We start from the raw sequence: 27,540 nt of genomic DNA, 5'->3' as shown, positions 1-27,540 counted from the left end.
ATGGCGAGCTATAGTGACCTTCACTTATGTTTACCAGAATCCCAATTATAAAGACATTGTGAAAAGATTGCAATGAAATACTGGGTTGGATTTTGAAAGTCTTTGACTGTAAGTAAGTAACCGTGTATAGATCACTGGTTAGTCACAGACAGGTTGAGAGTTCAGCATGTCCAGATAGGCAAGCAATGCTGTTTTCACATTGCATACTACCATGAGCTCTTCCCCAGACAGCAAAGAATGCACATGGCTAGAAAATAAAGTTGCAATTCATCAACTTGGAAACAATATAATAATAATCCTTGCAAAGCCTTTTCAGGGTTGCTAAGGATGTTTGTGTATTTCACCCTTCAATGAAACAGGATGAATCCACCATAACAGGAATCTCAGTCTCCTGCTTCTATTTGAAGCTCATCTCCAAAGGAATGAGTTAAAAGAAAAGTTTAGATAAGATAGGCTCTTCAGTCATCAAAAGAGATGTTTAAGAGGGGACCATAGAGAGGTAAGATTTAAATGGGATTGAGGAAGTAAATCCAGAAAAATACTTTGCTATGCCGAGACAACAGAACAAGATAGCACAAGTTCAGGGCTGCAAAAGGCAATTTCAGGATAGATACCAATAAGTATTCATTTATCCAGAGGGTAGTTAACAACTTGAACAAGTTACCAGGAAGGCTGATTGAGGCTAATTTAAGAAACAGCTTGCTGTTGTGTTGGCAGAGTCGGTGATCTGGAAGGATGAGATCAACAACAAAATTACATTTGTATAGCACCTTTCACATCAGGAGGATGTCCCAAGGCTCTGGACCGTCAGGCATTTGGACCCAAGCAGGGAGTTGGGATTGGGGGGGTAGGGAATTGGGGTGTGGATTGGGATTGGGTGGGGGGGTTGGGATTTGGAGGGTGGAGGGCAGGGAAGGTAGGGGTAGGAGGGTGGCCAAAGGCGTGGTCGAAGAGGAGGATCTTGAGACGTGACTTAAAGGAGGCAAGGGATCGCAAGGCAAAGGGATTGTGGGATGGAGTTCCAAAGGGTGGGGGCAGAGAGGTTGAAGGCCCAACTGCCAATGGTAGGGCAGGCTGTGCGGGGGATTTGGAGCAGGCTGGAGCCTGGTTGGTGCAGGCCGGAGCCTATTGAGTGCAGGGAGCAAACAGGTTGATATGGGGTTAGCAGGTCAGAGAGGTAGGAACAAGCAAGGTCGTGGAGGCCCTTAAGGCGAGAACAAGGATTTTGAACTCTACCCTCTGGGGGCCAGTGGAGCCAGGGTTGTGTGGGGGTGGTAGGGTCATGGAGCCTGGTGTGGGAACGGACACGAGCTGCAGACTTCTGGAATAACCTGCATCTTGGAGAGGGAAGAGTTGGGAAGGCCAACCAGCAGGGATTTGGCGTAGTGGAGCCTAGATGTGATAAATGTGTTGATGAGGGGCTCGGCGGCCTGAGGGGAGAGGCAGTGGCAGAGCCGGGCGATGTTGCGGAGGTGGGGGAAGACAAGTGGGTCATGGCATGGAAGGGTCTTCCTCATCTGAACCTCACTTGTGCATGTCACAACGCAGGACCTGTATGGCAACTAATCCACAAACTGAGTAATGGCGACCGGCATTCATTTCCTACCACTTGCTGACAATTCTACTGGTTATCAATCATCAAATAAAGATTGCCTACTAATTACATATTTATTTCCTACATTTTCTGAACAGCCCTTCCATTAAGCACATAATGAAAACAATACTGTTTCCTTGAATACAATGGTATATGCTATATATTCAGGTGCTGCGCGCAATTGGCTGCTCCGTTTTGCCCACAAAATATACAATCAATTCACTTTACAATATATTCTGTGAAGCGCTTTGGGACATCTTAAAAAGGAGTGATAAAGCGCTATATCAAATGCAAAGATTATTATTATTATGGTGTGTAACAGCTTCCAATTCCAATCTTTCTTTGTATATCACATAAATTTAAAAGAAAAGGAAACCCTCTTGTGTAATTCAATACAAAGATGGCAGTCTGACTCAGCTGGTAGCACTCTTGCCTCTGAGTCAGAAGGTTGTGGATTCAAACCAGACATGGAGACAATAATCTAGGCTCACGCTCCAGTACAGTGATGGGGAGTGCTGCCATTCAGATGTTAAATTGAGGCCCTAAATGCCTATTCATGTTATTATTAAAGATCCCATGGTACTGTTTGAAAAGAGAAGGGAGTTTCTCCCAGCAATGCTGGGACAATAGTCCTAATTTTTAAAAAAATGGTCATTCACCTCCTAGCTGTTTAAGGACATTGCTGTGTGTAAATTGTCTGCTGTCCGCAAATTGGCTGCCACATTTGTCTACAAATACAGTCACCACACTTTTCAGAAATCCTTTGAGACATTTGAACAATGTTATAAGGCACTATCTCAAATGGAATTATTACACATTGTAATTATTTTATATCAAGTTAGTCATCCTATCTTTGTTCCACTTCCACTCTTCCCGGGCAGGGTGAAACCTTAGGCAAGTTTTCTTGCTCCACATGCCTGTTTACCTAGCAGTAATTAGGAACCCAGTTGTTAGTCGATTGGCGGATCGCTTTCTGGGAGTAATAATCCCTCCAAAATAAACAAAGTTGGTCATTCAATCCGCATCTACTTGTAGAATACTGGTGTGCACAATTCATGACAAGGTGCTTTATCAATTGCAAGGATTATTATTATTATTATCTGCTAAATGGTCAAACAGACCACTCTGAAGCATTTATCCATCCCTCTGAATGGTAGTTTCTCTAGCTTTCAGCCTTGGTGCCCTGTAGTAAGCAGTGTGTTTCAAACAACAACAATAAATTACATTTATAGAGCGTCTTTCACGTCGGGAGGACGTCCCAAAGCGCTGGACAGTCAAGAGTCGGGACCCGAGCATTGAGGAGGGGTGGGGTAGGGGGGAGGCAAGGCAGAGAAGTGGGAGGGTGACTGAAGTCACGATCAAAGAAGTGTCTTGAGACCGACCTTGAAGGAGGCAAGGGAGGAAGCAAGGCGAAGGGACTGTTGGGATGGAATTCCAGACTGTGGGGGCAGAGAGGCTGAAAGCCCGGCCACCGATGATAGGGCTAGTCGGGTGGGAGACACGGAGAGACAAGTCCGCTGAACAGAGGGAGCGGGCAGGTTGGTAGGGAGTCAGCAGATCAGAGAGGTAGGAGGAGGCAAGGCCATGGATGGCCTTGAAAGTGAGGACAAGGATCTTGATTTCGATCCTCTGAGGGATGGGGAGCCAGTGGAGTCGGGCAAGGGTGGGAGTGATGGGGTCACTCTGGAACCCTGGAAAAATATTTAACATTGAGCATTGTCGACCAGGAATCCTCCTGCTGGTTGCTATCCAGTAGTCCGTGAATTAAAGGAGACTATGCCTGTGTCATTCCAATATAGCATCTTCACACAGATAGCGTCACAGAGCGCTTAACAATGGTAGATCTTGACTCCTGAGCCAGGGAGAGAGGGGAGATGACCTAAGGCATCAAAGAGGAAGGGCTGAGTGAGACATGCAAGGAAGGGGCAATGCAGAGAGATTGAGGCTGAATGCTCAGCTGCAAATGGTGGAGCAAAGGGGATGAGGGAATTATAGAAGGCTGGAACCAGCTGAGTGATGTGGGAGTAAGCAGGAAGGAAGATGAGGAGGGGAGGGAGGAGAGTGGAAAGGAGAACGAAAGCCAGAGTTTAGATTTTTAAAACAATTTTGAAAGCGAAGAGCAAGGATGGGAATGGACATTTTGGAAAAATAATTCTAGAGAGGGGGCAAAGGTGGTTGAAGGCTTGCCCATCAATCAAACAAAATGCTGAGATTGTGCATTGGCTTATGACCAACACCACCTTACTTATAACTCTGACTTTATCAATCTCCCCAGCTATTCACTGTAGCTCATAGTGACAATGTGCAATCTCAGCATTTTGTTTGATCATCAAGCCTTGCCCCACCCTACCTCTATGATCTTCTGCAGTCCTATTATTCTGCACACTTCTTTTTCTCACCAAATTCTGGCCTGCTCCACCTCCCCCATCCTCTCCACAATTGATGGGCGAATTTGTTTTCCTAGATCCCTATGTCTTGTACCCTCCTTCTCCACTTTCAAAATCCTCAGATCCTACCTCTCACACCATCTCCACATCATCTCCACAAACGGTTTCTCCTCTAGCCCCCGCACCATCTTGTGCGGCGTTTCCTCAGATCTCTGGCTTTGGTCTCCTCCTCTTCAATATATATATCCTCCCTCTTGTTAACATCATCCACAGACATGGGGTCAACATCCACTCTATCTCCTTACCTCCACCCTTGACTCCAGGACCACTGCTGTCCTAACTGAATGTCTGTCAGACATCAAGTCCTGGATGAGAGCTAAGTTTCTTCAGTTAAATGTCAACAAGATCAAGACCTTCCTGATTGGCTCCCGTCAACGCCTTCACATCTCAGGCTCTGACAGCATCACCATCCTCGGTGCACACTCCACCTCACTGAGCCAGTCGGGAACCTTGGCATCTTGTTTGACCCTCAACTATCCTTTCTACCCCACAATCATATCATGACCCACTCTGCCTTCCCCCACCTCCGCAACATCACCTGGCTCCCCCACTGGCTCACACCGCAGGGAGCCGAAAACCTCACACACGCTTTCAATAACATCGAGGTTTCACTATGGAAATTTCTTGCATGTCGGCCTCCCCAAATCCTCCCTCCAGATGCTGCAGATCATCCAGAACTCTGCAGCCCATGTCTTCTCCCGCAACAGGCTGCGTGACCCTATCACCCCTATCCTCACCTGACTCCACTGCCTCCCATCACATAGAAGATCCTGGTCCTCACCTTCAAAGCCTTCCATGGTCTTGCTCCCCCCCTACCTCTGAGACCAACCTGCTTGCTTCCTCTGCTCAGCAGGCTCTGGACTGTTTCACATCCCCCACCTCACCCCACCATTGGCGGGCAGGCATTCAGTCACTCTGTCCCCATCCTTTGGAACTCCATCCCGCAGTCCACCCACCTCACCCCTCCCTTACCTCCTTCAAGACCCATCTCAAGACCTTTCTCTTCAACCGTGCCTTTGATCATCCTCCTTCCCCCCCTGCCCTCCACCCTCCCTGATCTTAACCCCCAGCTAGGGTCCGACACACAGATTGTCCAGCGGCTTGGGACATCCTCCCAACGTGAAAGGCACTATACAAATGTCATTTTGTTGTTGTTGTTGAAAACCTACTCTTTGACTTTGGCTCTTGCTTCCATTCTCCCTCCCTCCCCACATCTCCAATCCTGCTCAGGCTTTGACTTCCATCTCTGTAAAGCTCATTGAAACATTTAACCACATAAAAGGCATTATTTAAGTGCACATTGTTGCTGTTTTCAGAATTCTGCACAACGTTAACTTTATTCTCATTTAGTGCTACAAGACATTACTCTCCTCAAGAAGGGCACTATATAAATGCAAGTTGTTGTTGGAGCATCCCTCGACTGTCCTTAGGAAATCTTTCCAACATGAAAGGCACTATATAAATGCAATTTGTCATTGTTATTTAAAACAATGATATCAAGGCTAAGACCATGAGTAATTTCAGGCCTCTGCAGTATAATTTGAGGATAATTTTATCCTCTCTTTAGCCTCTTCACCTCTTCCAAGTTGTTCACTCCAGCCAATAAAATAAACACAATCGCTACATTATAATTCATTCGATGTGCAATCCAATTCTTGGCTGAAATCACCGAACTGAGTAGACTGAGTGTCAAACCTGGGGCTTTCTGAGTCTGTCAAGCTCATTTTAACACCAGACATTATCTTTACCAATTGAGGCATTGGAGTTATTATTAATAAATCATTTTTATTATTTTATCTTTTTATTTGGTGAGTCAGGTGTCTGGCACATGTGGAAACCCATCACCATGCTTAAGCTTATCCAAACCAAACTTGAGAATGCCATGCATTCCACCTACACATTGATATTCCAGATAAATTGATGGAATTCACACTCTCTCCCTGAAGGGATGCATCCTGTTTAGGTTGGCAAGAGCCAAGGCTTGGAGTGTATATTGGGGTACTGCTGGAGTCTAACCAGCTAATTCCGTATAGCTTGCCATTGTTAGCACTGTCTGGCAATCTTTCCTGCTGCTTGTCCAGCTAGGACCACCCTCCTTGTTAGGACTTTGACTTGCAGGGTTAACAGGGGCTCAGTGGAATGATTCTCTGCCCCCCAATGACTGGTCTGCCCTTCCAAGTCCTGCTAATGAGCAAGGCTGGCTGTGCTGTCATCAGCAGTGCCCTGGAATACTGCAGACCGCCTGGTTCAGGAACCGGACTACTGAGACCACCATAGAGGGCTAATTCGATTCTGACATTCCATTACCAAACATGTCAGGGATTGCAGCATTAACAAGAGCTGAGTGGGAGTATTCCTTGCTATCAGTAACTGGACTGTTCTTTTTTCTACATGTCGATTGTCACATTTAGATAAAGGTAGTTATCTCTTCTTCTAAGGAGGGTCAACTTTTCTGCATGTTCATATAAGCTATGCAATGAAGCTATTCTGTGACTAGAGTACTGGGCTCTGACTCATTATTTGATCATTTTCCTGCTCTTTGTATTGATGGAAGACAGACCTTGACCTGGGTCAGCAAGCCCAGCCCTCAACTACACCATAAACCTATTCAACCATTAGTATTCTGTAGAATCATATCTGCTTGTCTATAAAGTGACTAAATAAACATGACTACTAGACTATCTTTAATTAATTTCACAGAAGTTGATATCTGGCTTCAGGGCTGTTTCCTGCAATAAAATATTTAGATCTACAGAACCGTAGAAATTTACAGAAGGCTATTCGGCCCATGGTGTCTGTGCTGGATCTTTTAAAGAACAATCCATTCGGTCTCATTCACCTTCCCTTTTCCCCATACCCCTGAAGTTTACTCCTTTTTAGGCGTTTATGTAGTTCGCTGTTGAAAGCTAATACAGATTCTATCTCAATTGTTGCTCCCTGCAGGGCATTCTATATCCTATCTCCTCTGTGTTTGAAGAAATTCTCCTAACTTCCTCATTTGCTAACTAAAATTGATGCCCTCCAGACACTGACTCATCAGCCAGTGGAAATAAGTTCTCCCTATTGACTTTATCAAAACACTCATAATTTTAAAGAGCTCTATCAAGTCACCCCTCAACCCACTTTGTTCCAACAGGAAAAAAATCCTAGTTCTGCCAGTCTCTGCTCATAGGCCAAACTATTCATTCCCGGGATAAAAATATCTCTTTAGGAATAAGTTGCTCATGCTATGTGCATCAAGCCTTTGAGAAACATGATTCCCCTTATAATACTGACTCACATCTTGAAAGTCCTGAAAAAATGCTGCAAATTACTTTGTGCTGGCAAGTATGGATGACTAATATAAACAGCAACACTCCCTAATACGAACCTTCAATGGGAAGAGGACGGGTGTGAAATGTATGTTTCTGCACTGCTGCTAAAACATGCGCTGGCAGGATGTTATCTCTATGTTAAGACAGATACTGAAGGCCTCAAGCATGTCTGCCAATTATTTGTAAACGCCAGCTTGGTTCAGTGGTAGCACTCTATTGGTAACCTTCAGGCTTTGAATTAGAAAGTTGTGGGTTGAAATCCCATGTCAGGACTTGAACTCACATGGTGTAAGATGACACGCCAATGCAGTGCTGGAAGTTGTGCTGCATTGTCGGCGGTGCCGTCCTCCAGATAAGATGTTAAACTGAGGTCCCATCTGCTTGTTCAGGTGAATTTTAAAGATCCCTTGGCACTATTCGAAAAGAGAATGGCGTTTCTCCCAATGCCCTGGCCAACAATCCCCCAAATAAAACTAGTTATTCACTTCATTGTTGTTTGTGGGACATTGCTGCCTGCAAATTGGGCTGCTGCATTCGCCTACAAATACATTTCATTTGCGATGTCCTTTTGAGTGATAGGCGCTATACCAAATGCAAAGATTATTAATATTATTATATTTACTGACTGGTCCATTGGGACAAGAACTACAACTGTGGTGATGCTGCCATACAACGAGGGTGCTTATTGTAAATAAAACATATCCTTTTAATATTACTATTTTTCAAGTATCTATCTATCCCTTTTAAAATAATCTATGGATTCTACCTTAACGTTCTCCCAACATGAAAGGCACTATACAAATGTAATCTTGTTGTTGTTGCTGTTGTAACAATAGTTTGTGGTAGAAAATTCAACATTGCCATTGAGGATGTTCTCTAACCTGCCGTTTAATTTTTTGTGTTTAACTTAAATTTCTGCCTATTCATTACTGATACTCTAACCAGTGGAAATAATTACTATTTACCCTGCCATAAGTCTTCAGAATCCTTTAGAACAATATCAGGTTACCCCTTATAACCTTCTCAGCTCAAGTGAAAAAAAATATTCTAATGCTCTAGTCACCTGTGCTATTTTTGTAAACATTAAATTGAATCTGCCCCCTACCCAACCACCCACCCTGCTCATCCATCCACCCACCCTGCTCACCCATCCACCCACCCTGCTCATCCATCCACCCACCCTGCTCATCCATCCACCCACCCTGCTCATCCATCCACCAACCCTGCTCATCAATCCACCAACCCTGCTCATCCATCCATCCACCCACCCACCCATCCATCCATCCATCCAACCACCCACCCTGCTCATCCATCCATCCAACCACCCACCCTGCTCATCCATCCATCCAACCACCCACCCACCCACCCACCCACCCATCCATCTTCTCTTGCAGTCGTTCACAATATGCTATTTTCCCTAACTAAATTTGCTGGTTTCATCAGCAAAATTTGTTATTGTTTCCTCATTCACAAGTCCAGAAAAATAACTTGCATTGCATCAATTTGCAACTACCTGTGGTTAGAGGAAGCAGCCACTTCATTGCTGAGTTCTCAAAATTATTTATAAGTATGTCAGTCCAAAATACTTCTAAAAATGTTATTTCCAAAAACGTTATTGGCTGGAATCTGCAAACCAGGTTGGAATGTGCCAACCAGATTTTACAGTATAAACCTCAAAAGGTGGATAAATATAGAAATATTCAAAATATTGATTACCGTAATCAAAAAGGGACAATTAAAACATTCATAGTTCATGTAACCATAGTCAAAACCACACTACACAATACAAGATATCTTTAGCACTTATTTCATTACCTGACTTTGCCTGATGTTTAAATACAACAACAATTTGGGATTTATATTGCGCCTCAACGCCGGATGGCGTCTCAGAGTGCTTCACAATAACGGATCCCAGGGCCGAGCCAGGGTGAGGGGGAGGAAGGTGACCAAAGCGCAGTCGAAAAGAAAGGTCTTCAGCCAAGACCTGAAAGTGGGAAGGGGCGAGGTGAAGTGAGTGAGAAAGGGAGTTTCAGAGCCTCAGGGCATAGTGGCTGAAGGCACAGCCGCCGATGGTGGAGCGGAGGACTCAGGGGACAAAGAGGAGGCCAGTCCAGATGGAACGAAGGCAACGGGCACTGTTGTGAGGAGGGAGGAGGTCAGAGAGGTCGGGGGGGGTGCAGAGGAGTGGAGAGATTTGAAGACAAGGGTGAGGATCTTGGAAGTTGATCCTCTCTGGGACAGGCAGCCAGTGCAGTCTGGCAAGGACTGGGGTAATCGGGAAGCGGAGTTTGGTGCGGGTAAGAATGCGGGCAGCAGAATTTTGTATGACCTGGATTTTATGAATGGTAATGGAGGGGAGACCGGCGAGGAGGGCATTTGAATAGTCCAGCCGAGAGGTGACAAAGGCATGGACCAGGGTTTCAGCGGCTTTTGGAGTGAGGTATTGGCAGAGACGGGTGATGCGTCGGAGGTGGAAGAAAGCGGTGCTGGTGAGGGACCGGATGTGGAGGAGGAAGGATAATTGGGGGTCAAACCTGACGCCTAGGGTTCGGAGAGTTTTAGGGGGACATCGGGCAGGTGGAGGAGGTGAGAACCATGTGATTTTAGACATTGACGAGAGCCAAAGAGTATGGCTTCCGTCTTGTCAATGTTCAGCTGAAGGAAATTCGCGCTCATACATATGATAAATACAAACAATAAGTGTGCCAGAGTGCTCTGTGAATTGTATCATATTAAGGCAATTGTCAATCTGAGATTAAGTTCTTTATTCTTATGGATACATTTATTAATTTGTTCTAATGTTGTTGTTAGCTTCAGGATGCGTCCGTTCAGGGAGAGGGTGTGCCTACCATTTTAACAACCTATTTCTGGGATATGCATGTATAGATGGGTTGAATGGAAATCTCTTAAGCATGATGATGGGTTTCTGCATGTGTCAGCCACCCGGCTGTCAAACAAAAATGAGTTTCATTGTAGAGCTAATTAGTGATTAATAGATTCATAAACATTCAACACATTATTTCAACAATGTGACTGCAGATCATAGAATCACATAGAACAGAAGGAGGCCATTCAGCCCATCGTGTCCGTGCCGGCTCTTTGAAAAGAGCTATCCAATTCAATCCCGCTCCTCCACTTTCTCCCCATAGCTCTGCAAATGTGTCCTCCCCAAATATATATCTACTTCTTTCTTGAAAGTTGTTATTGGCTTCCGTCATCCTTTCAAGCAATGCATTTCAGATCCGAACAACTCACTGTGAGAAACAATTTCTCCTCCCTTCCCCTCTGGTTCCTTTGGCAACTATTTTAAATCGACCCACTGGCCAATGGAACCAGTTTCTCCCTGTTCATCCTATTGAATCCACTCATAATTTTGAAAACTTCTATTAAATCTTCCCTTAACCTTCTCTGTTCCAAGAAGAATAATCCTAGCTTCTCTAGCCTCTTCTTATAACTGAAGTCCTTCATTCCTGGTACCATCCTGGTAAGTCTCCTTTGCACCCTCTCCAATATCTTCACATCCTTCCTAAAGTGTAGGGCCCAGAACTGAACACAGGACTCTCGCTGAGTTCTAACCAGTGGTTTATAAAGGTTCACCATAACTTCCTGATTTTTGTATTCGATGTCCCTATTTATAAAACCTAGTATCCCTTTTGCTTTTTTAACAGCTTTATCTGCCTGTCCTGCCACTTTCAAAGATTTGCTTATATGGACCCCCAGGTCTCTCTGTTCCTTCACCCCTTTAAGATTGTACCATCATCTTATATTGCCTCTCCTCATTCTTCCTCCCAAAATGCATCACTTCACAATTCTCCACATCTGCCACTTATCTGCCCACTTTACCAGTCCTCTTGTAGTCTGCTACTATGCCACTTGCTGTTTACTATTTTTCCTAGCTTAGTATCATCTGTCCCTTGAGGCCTATCAAAAAGTCAGAAAGCACAGCAATGGGGAAAGAGAATCCAACATGAAAATGGCTGAACAACATTTAGCAAAAAGTTAATTATTGGATCAGGTACAACCCCCACCCCCCCAAGCTTTGAAGAAATGCTAGGTAAGTTGGGGATCTTCAACCTTTGATCAAAACATCTCAGAGTGGACTTTGGAGTTATCATGGAAAGAAGGTAGGCTCGGTATTCTGGAAGGATTAGATCAACTTGGCTGAAATCTTCTTTATTTGAACCTGTTATGTATTCATAAATAGAGGTTTCATGACATTAAATGGAATATCTTGGCTGCATTTTGCCCATCTAGCCTTACAACACAAAGTCGACATAAAATTTGCATTGCCATCCCAGCTGATATCAACCAACACAGCAAGGACCTGGGGTCTTCTGGCTCTCCAACTGTAATAATAATAATAATCCTTGCATTTGTTATAGCGCTTTTCACGTCAGGAGGACGTCCTAAAGCGCTTCACAGAACACACTGTAAAGTGAATTGACTGTACATTTGTTGGCGAACGCGGCAGCCAATTGCGCACAGCAATGTCCCACAAACAGTCGTAGATTGAAAATGACCAATTTATTATTGTTTTTGGTTTTGGAGGGATTATTATTAGGCGTGTGGAGTAAGGAAACTTGCCCAAGGTTTCGCCCTGCCTGGAATTGAACTCAGGTCTCTCACTTGCAAAGCGAGTGCTCTAACCACTGAGCTACAGGACTCAGTAATGTATGTGGCGCATTTGCCCACTGCACTATTGGGCAGCCCTTAGTATTGAGCATAGAGTCCCTTAGTTTTATGTAAATTTCCCCCTTTCTCACCTTTTCCAAAGCTCCAGGTTAAAGGAATTGGCAGTGATGCCTTGGCACATATCAGAATCTGGAATCTATACACAATGAACTCCTGCCACTCTGATGTCTGCTGACATGTCCCAATGCAAAGCAGCAGTTAAAACTGGCCAGGATGTGAAACTGATTTGTAACAAATTTAGACTAAAATGTAAGTGTGCGCCCAGGGCACAAAACTATACAGTGAACTCATTGCAGCCTTGTATTTCTGCCAAGATCAAGTCAATAAAAATTATCTGAATGTCTCAAAGTAACAACCATTAACAAAGCTGCACTTTCAATCAAACAAAGTTAAAAGCACTGTGTAATTAATTTTAAAACTTGGAAATTGTGCTCCAAAGTCTAGGTCATTTATATAGATCAAAAAGAGCAGTGGTCCCAATACCGACCCCTGGGGGACGCCACTGCACACTTCCCTCCAGTCAGAAAAGCAACTGGTCACCACCACTCTCTGCTTTCTGTCTCCTGGCCAGTTCTGTATCCATGCTGCCACTGTCCCTTTAATACCGTGGGCTTAAATTTTTCTAACAAGTCTATTATGTGGCACTTTATCAAAAGCCTTTTGAAAATCCATATAGACTACATCAACTGCACTGCCTTCATCCATCCTTCCGTCACTTCATCAAAAATTTTTATCAGGTTTGTTAGACATGATTTGCCTTAATAAATCTGTGTTGGCTGTCCCCTTTATTAACGCATATTTTTCTAAATGAAAATTGATTTTGTCCCAGATTATCGTCTCTAGAAATTTCCTCACTACTGACAATAGGCTGACTGGCCTGCAGTTCCTTTGTTTATCCTTCTTCCCTTTTTTGTACAAGGGATCTTTCATTGTGTTAATTAGTATCTTGTAGAGACAGGATTTGTTGTTCATGTTCAAAGGTTTTATGTCTTGCTTTTTTTCCATTTGGCTTTATTTGCAATTAGAAATTAATGCAAGAAGTGAAAATGTATCAGTTTAATTCATGGGTACAAAGATTTTAATGTGAACTCAACTCTGGGTACATTTGCCCCACCATACATTTCTGACCGTCTGATAACCCTACCCAACTCCCTCCACTCGTTAGGCATTGACCTGTTTCATGTTGCTCCACCCTACCCACCCCACCAACGGTGGTCAGCCATTCTGCCCCCACTATATGGCACTCCATCCTAGAGTGTCTTCACCTCACCACTTCTGCGCCTCCTTCAAGGTCCATCTCAAGACCTTCCAGCTCCGGCCTGCTCCACGTCCCCCGACTCATCCGCCCCACCATTGTGGGAGAGCCTTCAGGCACTCTGCCCCCAATCTCTGGAATTCCATCTCCCAATCACTCCGCAATGATTGATTGGGTGAAGTACTGCAGGGAAACCGCTGTTTGTCAAACCTTACTCTGAGAAGAGTCAGTCCCCTCAGGATAGGATAAAATTGTTAAACCCCAAATTTTAAGATACAAAACCATTAAGTTTATCCAATATGAAATGGCAACTTGCAACTATTTGTGACATCAACTAAAAATTCTGCAAACAATATTCCTTCCTATGTGAGAGAACTACTAATAATCAATTTGTCTTGGGAGAGGATTTGTTTAGGAGTTGTTAGCCTCTCACACATCCTCTGAATTCCCCACCACAGGCACAAAGTCCAAATGGGGAGAGTCAAATAGGCAAAGATTAGATGTAGGCAGGGAAAGATTCTACACAAGTCAAGGATAAAAACAGTTTAACCCTATCTTAGTATATGGAAGAGGCTTAGTATATGGAGGAGGGGTATGGAGATAGGGAAGGAAGTAGGATTTAAAGTACAACTTGGTCTGATATCTGGTGCTGTCTCGATAGGCAGAATGGCCTCCTTCTGCTCTGTAGAGTTCTACTTATTCTGTACCCAATACAATACAGAATCGCATATGTAGCTTCTTACAGGGTATTTCGGTGTAGAAAAAGAACATTTCCGCCAACATGCATATGCTTCCCTAGCTGCCTGCATTGTAGATATTTAACCATGTCCCTTTATTATTTGAATAACAGGAATAGCAGGAAATATTTTGAGAATAATTTGTGCATTTTTGTTTACCTCCATCCACTTTGACCTCCATCCATGACATTAAACCACTCTCCAGGCAATACGATTCCGACATCAACTCTTCATCCTAAACATTCCACGTACACGTGCTATCACATTAAGCTCTCCCTTTATTAGATATGATCTCCTTGATGACTTCCCTCCTCAGCCATAACCACTCTCTACACACTTACCCCTCAGCCATGACAACTCTCTCCCCCCTACCCTCAGCCATGACAACTCTCTCCCCCCTACCCTCAGCCATGACAACTCTCTCCCCCCTACCCTCAGCCATGACAACTCTCTCCCCTCTACCCTCAGCCATGACAACTCTCTCCCCCCTACCCTCAGCCATGACAACTCTCTCCCCCCTACCCTCAGCCATGACAACTCTCTCCCCCCTACCCTCAGCCATGACAACTCTCTCCTCCCCTACCCTCAGCCATGCAACTCTCTCCCCCCTACCCTCAGCCATGACAACTCTCTCCCCCCTACCCTCAGCCATGACAACTCTCTCCCCCCTACCCTCAGCCATGACAACTCTCTCCCCCCCACCCTCAGCTCCCCCCCTACCCTCAGCCATGACAACTCTCTCCCCCTACCCTCAGCCATGACAACTCTCTCCCCCCTACCCTCAGCCATGACAACTCTCTCCCCCCTACCCTCAGCCATGACAACTCTCTCCCCCCCTACCCTCAGCCATGACAACTCTCTCCCCCCTACCCTCAGCCCTCCCCCTACCCTCAGCCATGACAACTCTCTCCCCCTACCCTCAGCCATGACAACTCTCTCCCCCCCTACCCTCAGCCATGACAACTCTCTCCCCTCCTCTTACCCTCAGCCATGACAACTCTCTCCTCCACCCCCCTTAGCCTCAACCATAACAACTCTCTCATTCCCCTTTCCTCATCCACCACCCTTCTTCTCTCCCCCACCCCCACTTTTCCCTCACCCACGACCCCTCTCTCCTCCTTTCCCAGCCTGAACCAATGTCTCCCCCCTTTCCCTCTCCTCAGCCATGACCCCTCTCCTCAGCCATGACCCCTTCCCCTCTCCTCTCCTCAGCCATTGATTGCTCTCTCTCTCTCTCTCTCTCCCCCTCAGCTATGACCACTCTCCCCCCCCCCCCCCCATGACATCAGCTGTGAGGCGGGCGCGGTGTCCACGCAGTGACGTGTCTGGTCTGGAATGCGTTTCCGGTGCGTGTCGGCGGCGCTCGAGCGAGAGGGAGGCGAGGGGGGCAGCCAGGAGCCGCCGCCAACCGCCACCGCAGGACGGAGCGGAGCCGCGCCGCGCCGCACCAGCTCGGGGGGGAGAGCGAGAGAGAGAGAGAGAAAGAAACAAAAAGAGTTGAGTGAGGGAAATAGAGAGAGAGATTTTTAAAAAAAGTCGACGAGAGAGAAACAAAGAAGAAAGGAAGACTTTAACGGTACCGAGTGAGTGAGTGAGAGAGAGAGCGGGAGAGAAGAAAAGGGCGAGGAAAAGCGCCGCGGGCCCGGGGGCGCTCTCAGGGAAAAACACCAACCGCACATCTCAGAGAGGGAGAAAAGAGGATATAAATGAAAGCAGGAGCCGAACCACTGTAAATATTCAGCACGTTTTAAAGGTAAGTGTTTGGCGACGGGCGGTGTTTTTGTGTCTGTCCCTTTTGTGCTTTGTGGTAATGGTCTGTCTGAGCTGCTGCCGTGCCCTGTCTGTCTGTCTGTCTGTGAGCTGCTGCCGTGCCCTGTCTGTCTGTGAGCTGCTGCCGTGCCCTGTCTGTCTGTCTGTCTGTGAGCTGCTGCCGTGCCCTGTCTCTGTCTGTGAGCTGCTGCCGTGCCCTATCTCTCTGAGTTGCTGCCGTGCCATGTCTGTCTGTGAGCTGCTGCCGTGCCCTGTCTGTCTGTCTGTCTGTCTGTCTGTGAGTTGCTGCCGTGCCATGTCTGTCTGTCTGTGAGCTGCTGCCGTGCCATGTCTGTCTGTCTGTCTGTGAGCTGCTGCCGTGCCATGTCTGTCTGTCTGTCTGTGAGCTGCTGCCGTGCCCTGTCTGTCTGTCTGTGAGCTGCTGCCGTGCCATGTCTGTCTGTGAGCTACTGCCGTGCAACACAGTCAATCTGATACTGTTGCTTGTCCCTATTTTTGAGTGGGGAAAGACATGGCACTGGTTTAAACATGTTGCAGAGAGGGGGGAGAGGGAGGGCTGCAAAATGAATCGTCGAGTTACAGTCTTTTACCGTAAACATGTCGTGTTCATGGGGCGGGGGTTCCTGAGATCTCTCAGAATTGCCCACCCCTCCCTTTCTCTCGTCTGCTCTCTCTTTCTCTCTCAAACTTTTGCTGGGCCTGAGATTTTCTGACTTCCAGTTCACAAGGGGAGGGAGGAAAAAAGTTTCTCGCCTTTCCTTTCCTCCCCCTCCCCACTGTTCAAAAGAGATTTCCTTTTTTGATCACCGACTGGCAACACTTCATGGTCGCCCACTGTAGCAATGAGCTTCCATTTCCTTTAGAAATGTTTAATTGTTAAATCATCCGGGGGTGAAAAAAACTCTCTCTGCGTTAAAAAAGGAAATCATTTTTATTCTAAATCGGTAGGAAACGCAGCTGTCCTCGGTTTGCTCAGGGCGTGCATTCTCTCTCTTTGCCTTGCAGTTTGCCTTTTGTTTCCAGAGAAACTTAATCGCCTATTTCTTCGTGATCGGCAAAGACTTGTGTTTTCTTTTAAAAATGTGTCAAATGGGTTCGATCTTACGGACGACATACACAAATCCCTGCTGCTGTGAAATGTCGTGCCTCCAGGCTTACTGAAAGTGACTTAAATGAAAATTGCTATGGCGGTATTTAATATATTGAAAATTATGCCCTGTGTTTGTATATTACACTCGCACATGTACAAATAAGGAGATAATATGAAGAGGCGTGGAGGCAGTCATAGCCATCTCATCCTTTCATAACAAAATGCAGATTCTTTAGTGTAACAAAGAAACTGAGTTATGCTTATCATCTTGTGTGAAATGTTGACTGATCTGTTTAAAATAATTCATTAAATATGTGAATTCCAATGTAAACCTTGAATCATAGATATTTACAGCGCAGGCCACTTGGCCTATCGTGTCTGCCCTGTCTCTTACAGAGCAATTCTTTCAATCCGATTTCCCTGCTTTTTCCCCATATCCCATATTTGAAATAATGTGTCCCCATTTGAGTACGTTTGGGTAAATGACACCAATTCTGAAATCACACCAGTCAACTATTCTAGAATTGTTTTTAAAAACGCAATTATTGGTGCATTTATATTTTTGTGTGATTAATTTGGCAAATACAATTTAATCATTTGGCCTGTAGATATTCGTGATACTTGTGGTATTTGGCACATTTTGTTAAAAAAAATTGAGTGACACTGTCATCTCATGCCTTCATGAAATTGCATCAAACCAGGGCTCAAGTTTGATGATCTCTGTTCTATGCTGAGTTAATTGAAATCAGTTAAAGTAGTAGCGAAGTAATTGCAATTACTATCCATGAACTATAGTTGTCTCATTGTTTAATATTAGTCATCTTTTTCCTCTGTGAAAGTGCACCTTAAAGCTTTTTATCTTCATTATAATGTTCTAATGTATTTTTAAAAGCTATTCTCTGCCCATGCTTGCCTATCCAATCATTGTACAATAATTGAAGAAGAACACTTGCTTATGTGGTCACAAATACAATGAAGGTCAATGTAACATTTCTTGAAAAAAATAGAAATGATAACTTTAGCATGACTTGGTATATTTTCATTTTTCCTTTCTAGTATGTTCTACTCTTATTCATAGCTGTTCATTTTTTATTCTTGGACTCTTGGTCATTACAGTATTTATGCATGGGTATTTAGAGAAGGGCCTTTAGAAACTGCCTTGCTATGAATAAGCACAAGTTCAACTTGCATGTTAATGAGTCCCAATAAACTTCTGTGTGTTTTGATTATTTTCACATTAAAAGTACAACATTTGGATTGACTGACCTATTTTGCCAGCTTCAAATTTCCAGAACAATAATGATATTTTAAAGGTGTTTTCTTTTCAAATGCAGACTTTTCTAGTTCTGTTTCCCACTTTTTATACAATTTAAAATATTTGGCTGCCTTGTTTTGATTTTCATCATTCTCTGTTCAAAGATGGAAAGGATAATTGTTCAAAATTCTTCATGATAACAGCAAGTACATTCATTTCACAACCAGCAACTTTTTTTTCTACCTCATTCTTGTTTTGACTTGAAGGCAGATGTGTAGCTTGGATGTCGGAGAGGTGATTTCTTAATAATATGTTTGATGCATGTGGCTAAAGGTGCCACTCAAGGGCTAATTGCTGGCTGGAGTAAATCAAAGGTTTAAAATTGAAGGTGACTATGGTGATGAATTTGTCATCACATTCAACCTCTCGTAAACTCATGTGACTGTCTTATGGGTTTCAATGATTATTTTTATGGCTATCTAGTTTTCTCTCCTCGCTTAGTTAGTTTCCCCGTAGCATTGATGCCTGCCGAGACTCATTCAACCTTGTTGACTCTTTTGCTGATGATTCAACTTCCTTCAGGTCGAATGCCATCACAAATGCAGTTCACTGCTGAATCACTAAGCTTTGATTTCATCCAAGCCCTTATAAAGAAAAATTAAGACAGTTTGGTTCTATTCTAGCCCTTCATTATCAACATTTTTTATCTCACCATCTTTGATTTCAATTGAAACTATCACACTGCCTCTTTTGCTAAAGCAAAACTTCAAAAAGTTTCTTTTCAGAAAAATATTTTTTCTGCAGCTCTTAACTTTCTGTAAAACCAAAAGGTTGTCAAAGACTCCTTTTTTTCTGGGCAGAATAATAGAAAACCTGGTTATCTAAAGGGTGAAGCTTTGTCCACTTTTTGTCTTTCTGATATACTGTGGACTGGGAATTTGAAGTCTAGCCAGGGATTAATGATTTCACCTGCCTTCACTGAAATGGTGTCATTTTAACAAGATTTGATACTGTGGTTATATCATGATACCTTTACTGCTGCCAATTATGCAACACCATAAATTCCCGTGTTCAGACTTGCAAGTCGAACAGATAACATTGACTCTTTAACAAAGCAGTTATAAGTTAGGAGTATCAACTGTACCCAATTTGGAGTGTGTAGATAGATATAATACAAATTTACATTTATACAGAGATTTTCAGATTGGGAGGATAAACTAATATAATCTCACAATGGAGAAGTGCACCTTTTAATTAGAGCAGCTTTCATAATCCAGTTTGTCCCAGCTGCCATGTGTTGAAAGCAATGTGAATCAAATGAAGAAATAAATTTTAAATAAATCCAGAAGTAGAATGTAGATGAATAATAAGAGGAAAGTTTGCGACATTTTAGGGTTAATAATCCCTCCAAAACCAAAAACAATAATAAATTGGTCATTTTCAATCTACGACTGTTTGTGGGACATTGCTGTGCGCAATTGGCTGCCGCGTTCGCCCACAAATATACAGTCAATTCACTTTACAGGTCTTCTGTGAAGCGCTTTGGGACGTCCTCCTGACATGAAAAGCGCTATATCAAATGCAAGGATTATTATTATTTGTTATAATGCCTTTTTGATGATTTGTATTCTAAATTGGAGCTTGAAGGTTTTTTCTATAGCCAGAATTATGATGTACTGCAACAAAATCCACAATCTCAAATTATACATTTCCTGAAAATCACACAAAGCCTCCATTACCTTCTGCAGATAGTAAAATACAGAATGTTTTTAATTGATGATTTTTTGAGTTTTAAGATGTTTCAGCATCGGCATCCCTCACATTCCATTCCAGATCCAGGGAGATTGTTGTGTGTAAAAGTGGCATACGTATGTATGTGGAACTCTGTCTGGTTTGCATACTCTTTAGTGTAGTAATGGATTTCCATGCATCGGACAAGAAAAACTCTCAACAAGATCCCAATTTCTGACTTGTTTTGATCTTTCCAATTTCTGAGCTGTGTGACTCTCAGTCCTGCTGATTTGCACATCACCAATAGCCTCTGAACCTTTCAGATGACCACAGCATTGCACCGTATGACGTAGTATTTCAGGATACATTGTTGGCACCAGAATTGCTTACATTTGTTGCTAACAATCTGCAAGTAAAGGAGCAATCTGCAGTAGTGCTGTGGAAAAGATTGTGGTGGTCTCTGCCTAACATAAATGCAGCCCAAGACACAAATCAGTAGCAGATATTTATAATTTTTCACAGAATTTACCAGGAGGTTTTAATGTCAATTCCCCCCCCCCCTCAAATTTTTTTTTTGGCATGAAAAGTAGACCCTGAATCTACAGTACCCCTGTTGTTATTTTGTTGTTGAAAAACAACGTTCATTGTAGTTATTACTATTATGTTATTTAATAGTGCTTAGTTATGTGTCAGATGCAGAGCAGAATCCTAGACCATACCCAAACAGTGGTTTAATCTCATTTCCTATAGCAGATATCTTTACGGCATTTTTGTGATTGGCAGTTGATGCATTTTTTGAGTGCCTATTGATTTAATAGAGATGGAAAGAATTTCTAAAATATTGTCCAGATGAGAAAGAATAGTGTGTGAGCTCACTGCACCACATTGGTTTTACCATTCACTCCTTCCAAACATTAGAAAGAATTATCAAATGTAAGCAGAGTATTTTGACTTTTTAATGATGCAAAGGTATCTGTTAATCCACACAGTGAATGTTATATTATTGAAAGTTCAGTTGTTTTAGTACAGAAAGGAAACATTTTTTACCTCTAGCACCTTGTCCAGAATATCATTGGTAGAAATCCGGGCGCAGGTTTCTGCTCAGCATTAAAGTGGTACATAGTGATTACAATAAAACAATGAAAATAAAAACATGCTAATTTTAATCTGTCTTGAATTCAAGTGTTAAAACACATTTTAGATGCAGACTCAATATTTGAATTGAACAATTCCATGTGAATTTCAGATCATTTTCACACNAAAAACTTTGAATATTATATATCGTACTTGGCAACCCTGCCAACTAAAAAAAATCTGAAGATCTGTTGTGCAGTGTGCTGGAATCATACCTGATTTAAGAGTGGTTGAAGGGTATGTAGCTGCCTGCACATGTTTGAGAATTTCATTAGCTTGTCATAGATGCAAAATTGAAGTAATGATTTTGCATTGTGTGAAATATTTTCCTGCCTACTGCTTAAAATGAATTTAAAAATGAAAACGTATGAAAAATGAAATCCTAGCCTTTTTATATGTAGTGATGCTTGTTGCAATTCAGTGAACTAATGCTTAAAATGTCATGAATTGTAAACAAAGTTGGGACCTTTGTTTAATGTCTTACCCAAAGTACAGCACTTACTGAGAATGTCAGTTTTCCCCCACTACTGCTTTAGAGTGACAATGAGCTCATGTCCTGACAAAGGGCTTGAGCCCACAACTTTCTGGCTCAGTGCTACTAAACTGAATCAGATTGACATTTGATCTGGTGATCTGTCAAGACTCTGGCTGGCCAAAAAGCAAAATTAACTCAAAAGCATGACATGATCAACTACAAAGAAGCACATAGCAAATAACCAAAGGACTAGCTTCCTTTTCTTGCAATGAAATATATCTTACTGATAGAAGAGCAAAACAAGTTTGTCGATTTTCACTTATAAAAGCAGGAAAATACCTTGGTATCCTGGGAACAAAAACTATGAATAGTAATGCAGTAATATTACATTGCTTGAAGAATTAAAATATCAGATATTGGTATTCTTTATAGAGAAATGTCTTCCCTCTCAGGACATGTCTCATTCAAATGTAGCTACACTGCAAAAGCTTTTGCATTTTAATCCAGTTTTGCCAAATATCTCAATTGCTTAATGTTCATGTTAAATATTACCAGTGTAATAAATCACCTTATGAGGAATGAGGCATAGATACATAAACATGCTAGTAGCTAGGATGTTTTCTGTTCTGTTAAGAAACCAGACCACAATGTGCATTTATGCACTACCTTTCAAATAACATAATGCATCAAAGTGCTTAACAAATGTAGAGTGGACACCCACCAGATAAATTAAATTTAAAGATTTTGGCCAAAGACATGGTCAAAGAGCGATCTTTTGCAATTTGAAAGCAGAGAAAGAGCAAAGGAATGTGGTTTTGGTAGAAAGTTGCAAAGGACCACAGCATCGTGGCTGAAAGCTTGGTGGAGTGAAGGGAATTGGAAGTGAATAATAGACAAGAAATAATAATAATAATCCTTGCATTTGATATAGCGCTTTTCACGTCTTCTAGATGTCTGAAAGCGCTTCACAGAATATGCTGTAAAAGTGAATTGACTGTATATTTGTGGGTGAAACAGGGCAGCCAATTGCGCACATAGATTTCTAAGTAGAGGAAGAGTACAGGCTGGAGAAAATTTCCAAAGATTACAAAGAACGTACAGCATGGACCAGTCTGTGCTGGCGTTCATACGCTGCAAGAGTCTTCACTCATTCCTACCTCCCGTACCCTTCTATTTCTCTCTCCCTCATGTGAAGGTCTAGCTTTCTCTTGAATGCATCTGTACTAACTGTTGAAACCACAGCTTCAGGCAGTGAGTTCCACTCTCTCTACCCTCTGCATGAAATATTCCTCCTAACTTCTCTTTTTGATCACTATCTTATAAAAGTAACTATTTTATATGTGTCCCCAACTAGTGAAACAGCCTATTTATGTTATCCTTATCAAACCCTTTTATAATTTTAAACACTTCTATTAGGTCCCTCCGATAAATGTCTCTTCTCTAGTTTTAAAAAAAGGCCTAACCTATCCAGTTTATCCGGCCAGCCCTAGTCTCATCTCGTAAACCTACGCTGCACACTTTCTATTACTGCTATATCCTTTTTATAATGTGGAGACCCAAATTAGACACAATACTACAAATGTGGTCTGATCAAGTATTTGTATAAATTCAATTTCACCTTCTCACTTTTATATTCTATCCTTCTGGATATAAGATCCCATTAGCCTTTTTTTAGCCTTATCTACCAGTGTAGCTACTTACAGAGATTTGTGGATCTGAATCCTCAGATCTGTTTACTTATCTTGGGTTCCAATCATATTCTAGACTATAGACCGCCTCTTTATTTTTCTGCTGAAGTGAATTACTTCACATATTCCTTCATTAAACTTCATTTGCCATTTATCTATTCATTCTGCTAGTCAGTTTATGTCTTCCTGCATTCTACTGAATCCCTTCACTGTTTACCACAATTAAGACACCATGCAGGAATTTGGCCATAGATAAATCTCCAGAGTAGAATCTTAAAATAGGACCTCTAATTTACTGTGAGCAATGGAACTTAGTAAGAGTGGGTGTGTAAAAGTGTTTGGGAAAGTAGTTGAACTGCAGAATTCTGTGGAATGAAGCTAGGAAAGACTTAAGTGTTCAAGTAGAAGTAATTCATTGTCAGGTTTAGTAGTAATAATAATAATCCTGTGGAGTAAGAGTATGGTGGTGCAAAATAAGTAGAAACATTCCTTGCTTCAGTGAAAATCACTCAAGTGTGAATGTAGCTTTAAAAGAAACACCTTGGACCTATGGGCATGAAATCCAACAATACACAATCTCACAATGACTAAGGTTCTAATTATTAGACCTCTTCTGAAATGTCCATGAGCAATTGTTATTGCAACTAAATTTTCAGCACCTTGTCCTGACCCTATTGTCACTCTGTTGGTCAATAACTTGACTAGTTAATGGCTGAATTCCTTATTGTAATTGCCTTGTAGAAAAACAAGTTTAATTTGTTGTGTTTTTTTCATTTGAATATACAGTATAACTTTTGTGTTCTTTGCTCTTTCAAAACAAGCTTTTTGATGTACCTTGTCAAAGTTCAACTCCTGATCAGACAGTCAGCAATGTTACTTATTTTAAGCTGTTGAGACTTGTGTGATTCTGGCTTTGAAGAGAAACCTTTAGCGAACTGTTGATCAGAATTACTTGCTGGTGTGTCTTCCCTAATGTGTGGATCGTTATAGATCCATTGGCACTATTTGGAAAGAGAAGAGAATTTCTCCTGGTGTCCTGGTCAATAATCCCCAAATAAATTTGGGCATTTTCTTCGTGAGGCATTACAAATTGGATGTTATGTTCACCTACATAATACAGTCATTACGCTTTATAGTAAATCTTGTGAAGTGTTTTGAGACGTTCTCCCAAAGTTAAAGGCACTATATAATGCAAAGATCATTATAATGTACGGTATATCCATTTCAGAACACATCATTACACTTCAACTTGATAACGCAACCTTATTAGGAGAATTTATTGACTGATGATGTCCTGCAATTTTCTGTTTTTATGCATTTGTGTGTGTGTATATAATGCATAGTTGACCTTTGCCGTGATGTTAATTTCAGGGGTCAAAGCAAGATATTATTAAACTAAGTGGTGGTTTATATGCAGGTATGTTCTCGTTATTCAATGAACCCAATTCTGCATATGAAAAGCTCGGCTAATATGTAGCAAGTGGTAAACTCTTCAAACAAGATTTTCAGTAGGAAGTTATTAAACTGCCCTTGCTGTGAAGCTAATTTAAGGACTGCTTTTTCTACCTGATGATGATTCTGCCCTTGTTGTATGCAAGAATGTGAGATAAGTCAGAGGGTGGGTTATAAATCAAGTAATTCATTGTCAGTTTTAGTAGTAATAATCCTTGCATTTGGTACAGCGCTTTTCAAAACTAGTATAGCTTTGCCTGAAAGTTGACGTATAGCCACTTATCCTCTTGCCTGTCTAGCATCCACTGTTTGGATTTCGCAACTTCCTTAATTTCAGTATCAATTTGTATGGTAGGCATTGTGCCTGGAAGCTGGGCCTCTTAAGTACATTCACTTCAGACATGAGAATGCTACCAATTTAGCATATAGCTAAGCTATATGCTAATTACCCAAATTTTGGAAATGCAATAAGCATTGCGGAACAGAATACATTTTTATTTTAATTGAAATCATTATGAAGGCTAACTTTAGAGGTATCAGGTCTTGGGAGTAAATAAATTGGTTTCTCACTTTTTCATTTTTGTCATTGCTTTAAAGGTTAATACTCTAAAACATTTCAGAATTTTGCCCAATAATGGAACCCAGAAATCCTTCCCAAATGTATTGAGTTATTAGATTGTGGTTATTTTTAAAGTTGTTGTCATGTGCAGCAGAGAACAAACCCAAATAAATTATCTTTGTTGGCTTACTGCAGAAAGATTTGAATGTAGATGAAGGGAGGGTAATGGTTGTAAAATGTGACCAGTAAGCATAAGAAAAGACAATTGTTTCCTCTCTTTTTCCTTTTGGCAATGCTAGTTCATATTTCTGTAGTTTGAAGCTCTCCAATCATTGTTTATTTTTAACTTAGCAAAGTTGTTCTGCCAAAACTTATATTGTGCTGGTTTATCTGCTTGTGGACTTGAACAAAGTAACTAGACTAATGCAACTTTTGTTTTCAATGTTTGTTAAAATGTTTCCTCTTCTCCTCCTGAAGGCTGACTTATTGGTTAGTATTTGCACAGTGCCAGAATCCTATAATATCTTTCCTATGTGCATATTCTTTACATGTGAGACTCTTCAACAACAACAATTTGCATTTATATGCAATTTAATTTCTTGCTATTTGAGATGAAGTTGGCCCAGAGAATTCTTTCCCTTTTTATTTCCATGAGAAAAGTTAGGAAATAAAATGCTGGGCTTGAAATTTAAATTTTATGACAATATGCTGCAATTATGTTAATACTTGCCTCCTGATTTAGGGTTACTCTTAATAAAATTAAAGTTTTATTGCCAGAAGCATAGGTAGCAATAAGTTTATGGCTAGTAGCAAGATGAATGCCATTGCTTTGGTGTTGAAGGTGGCAGCAACTTTAAAGTAGTTTCCATTGGCTCAAAAACTGTCCTGACTGTCTGGTTTAGGCTGATAGATTGTCTAATGGTACCTGCCCTGTTAATCTCTTAGTACAATTTTTCACATTTAAAAGTGAGGACAGTACAAATTAATACTTGTCTGAGTCCCTAAGACCTAGCAGCATTCAGTTGAATAAACTAATGCTCGATGCTCCCAAGCATTCATTTGCATTGATTTTTATTGTTTTTGATATTTTTATTATCTCCTTCTATTGTACTTGGCCAACCACCCTCAAATGATTGTCCCAGTTGTTACAGTTGGAGCTTACCGGTTTTGTTTGTTCCAGGCCTAATTCAAGTATTAGAAATTCATTGTTTCAACAACAACAAGATTTCATTTATAGAGCGCCTTTCACGTCGGGAGGATGTCCCAAGGTGCTGGACAGTTGGGTCGGGATCCGAGCAGGGGGGAAATGGTCAGGATGAGGGGAGGGAAGGGAGGGAGGTAGAGAGTCGCGAGGGGAGCTGAAGGCACGGTCGAAGAGAAGACCGTCTCAAACTATCAAAGGCATAAATTGTATAGGGGCCGAAAAGATCTCCAATCACAGCTTTCTTACACCTAAAGTATCAAGTTTTCAGGTGTGCAGTTTCTATGAAATTTTAATATTAACTGAATAGGTGTCTCTTTCAGTTCTAAAATTTGAGTTCTGTTGACTCGTATGCTTAACTGTAAAGTGCAGATGGTGTGGACTATGCTAAATAGTTTCTTGCATTGATAGAATGTACCAGAATGAGCTGTCTGTGCGGAAATACCACAGAAGTTCTGTAAGGTTTGAAGAGCTCATAGTTTCCACCAACTATTTATATTGGTGGAATGTTAACATACGGTATCTGTTTACTGACTGTTTAACTTAATGGGCTCTTACAGATATTACTGATTTTAAAAGTTTTATTTTTGAATAACGCAGCATAAAAGCCAAATGAAGTAGGGACTAATGATTCTTTAGTATAATACTTCAAATTTTGCATGTTTAATAATATCAGTTAACACGCTGCATCGTTCTCGACTATCTAAAATCAAATTGATCAATTATGACAGAAAGCTCAATTAGATGTAACATTTCCTTCTGTTGAGTAAAGAAAATCTCCACAGCAATGATTCAGTTCTGTAAATGTTGCCAAGAGTCGAGTCTTTCTGGTAGACGTGCATCAATTACATTTTGCATTAATACAAAATAAAGATATTTACATGAAAGTAGATAACTCCATGCCTTTATGGCGGTGAAAACAATATAGTTATTAAAGAATTGGCTGAATGTTTTATTGGTATGTAAACCACCAAACATACAATATAGAAGAGTACAGTAAAATAATTATCCTACAAAAGATTAAAACTATTGTATCTCAATGTTCAAATTGCATTTCAAGAAACTAAAATTGTTCATATAGTTCCAGGATTTCAATAAAGTTAAGCTAGCCACAGGGATGGAAATATTGGGCCTCACAGCTCTTAA

At 41.8% G+C, this 27,540-nt stretch overlaps 2 protein-coding genes across 5 annotated transcripts in view; one reads left to right on the top strand and one right to left on the bottom strand.

The window, feature by feature from the left end:
• LOC103188813 (integrin beta-1) overlaps positions 1–14,561 on the bottom strand; it is a 52,961-nt gene extending 38,400 nt beyond the window's left edge. Inside the window, exon 1 of one of the 3 annotated variants that reach the window (XM_042331824.1) lies at positions 14,199–14,561. In XM_042331824.1, coding sequence (XP_042187758.1) covers positions 14,199–14,262 — 64 coding nt within the window. In that variant the 5' untranslated portion in view covers positions 14,263–14,561. The remainder of the gene's footprint in view (positions 1–14,198) is intronic. The other 2 variants (XM_007908930.2, XM_042331825.1) reach the window with 2 other exon arrangements.
• A 983-nt stretch (positions 14,562–15,544) lies between these two features.
• The window catches only part of LOC103188814 (integrin beta-1), a 40,049-nt gene continuing 28,053 nt past the window's right edge, over positions 15,545–27,540 (top strand). For both annotated transcript variants that reach the window (XM_007908934.1, XM_007908933.1), the window contains exon 1: positions 15,545–15,792. The gene's annotated coding sequence lies outside the window, so the exon portion shown is untranslated. The remainder of the gene's footprint in view (positions 15,793–27,540) is intronic.

The sequence above is a fragment of the Callorhinchus milii genome, unplaced genomic scaffold (assembly GCF_018977255.1).
Source record: "Callorhinchus milii isolate IMCB2004 unplaced genomic scaffold, IMCB_Cmil_1.0 Scaffold2, whole genome shotgun sequence".
In the NCBI taxonomy this organism is placed as follows: Eukaryota; Metazoa; Chordata; class Chondrichthyes; order Chimaeriformes; family Callorhinchidae; genus Callorhinchus; species Callorhinchus milii.
The sequence above is the reverse complement of the archived record's forward strand: the minus strand, read 5'-3'. Positions and strand labels throughout refer to the sequence as shown.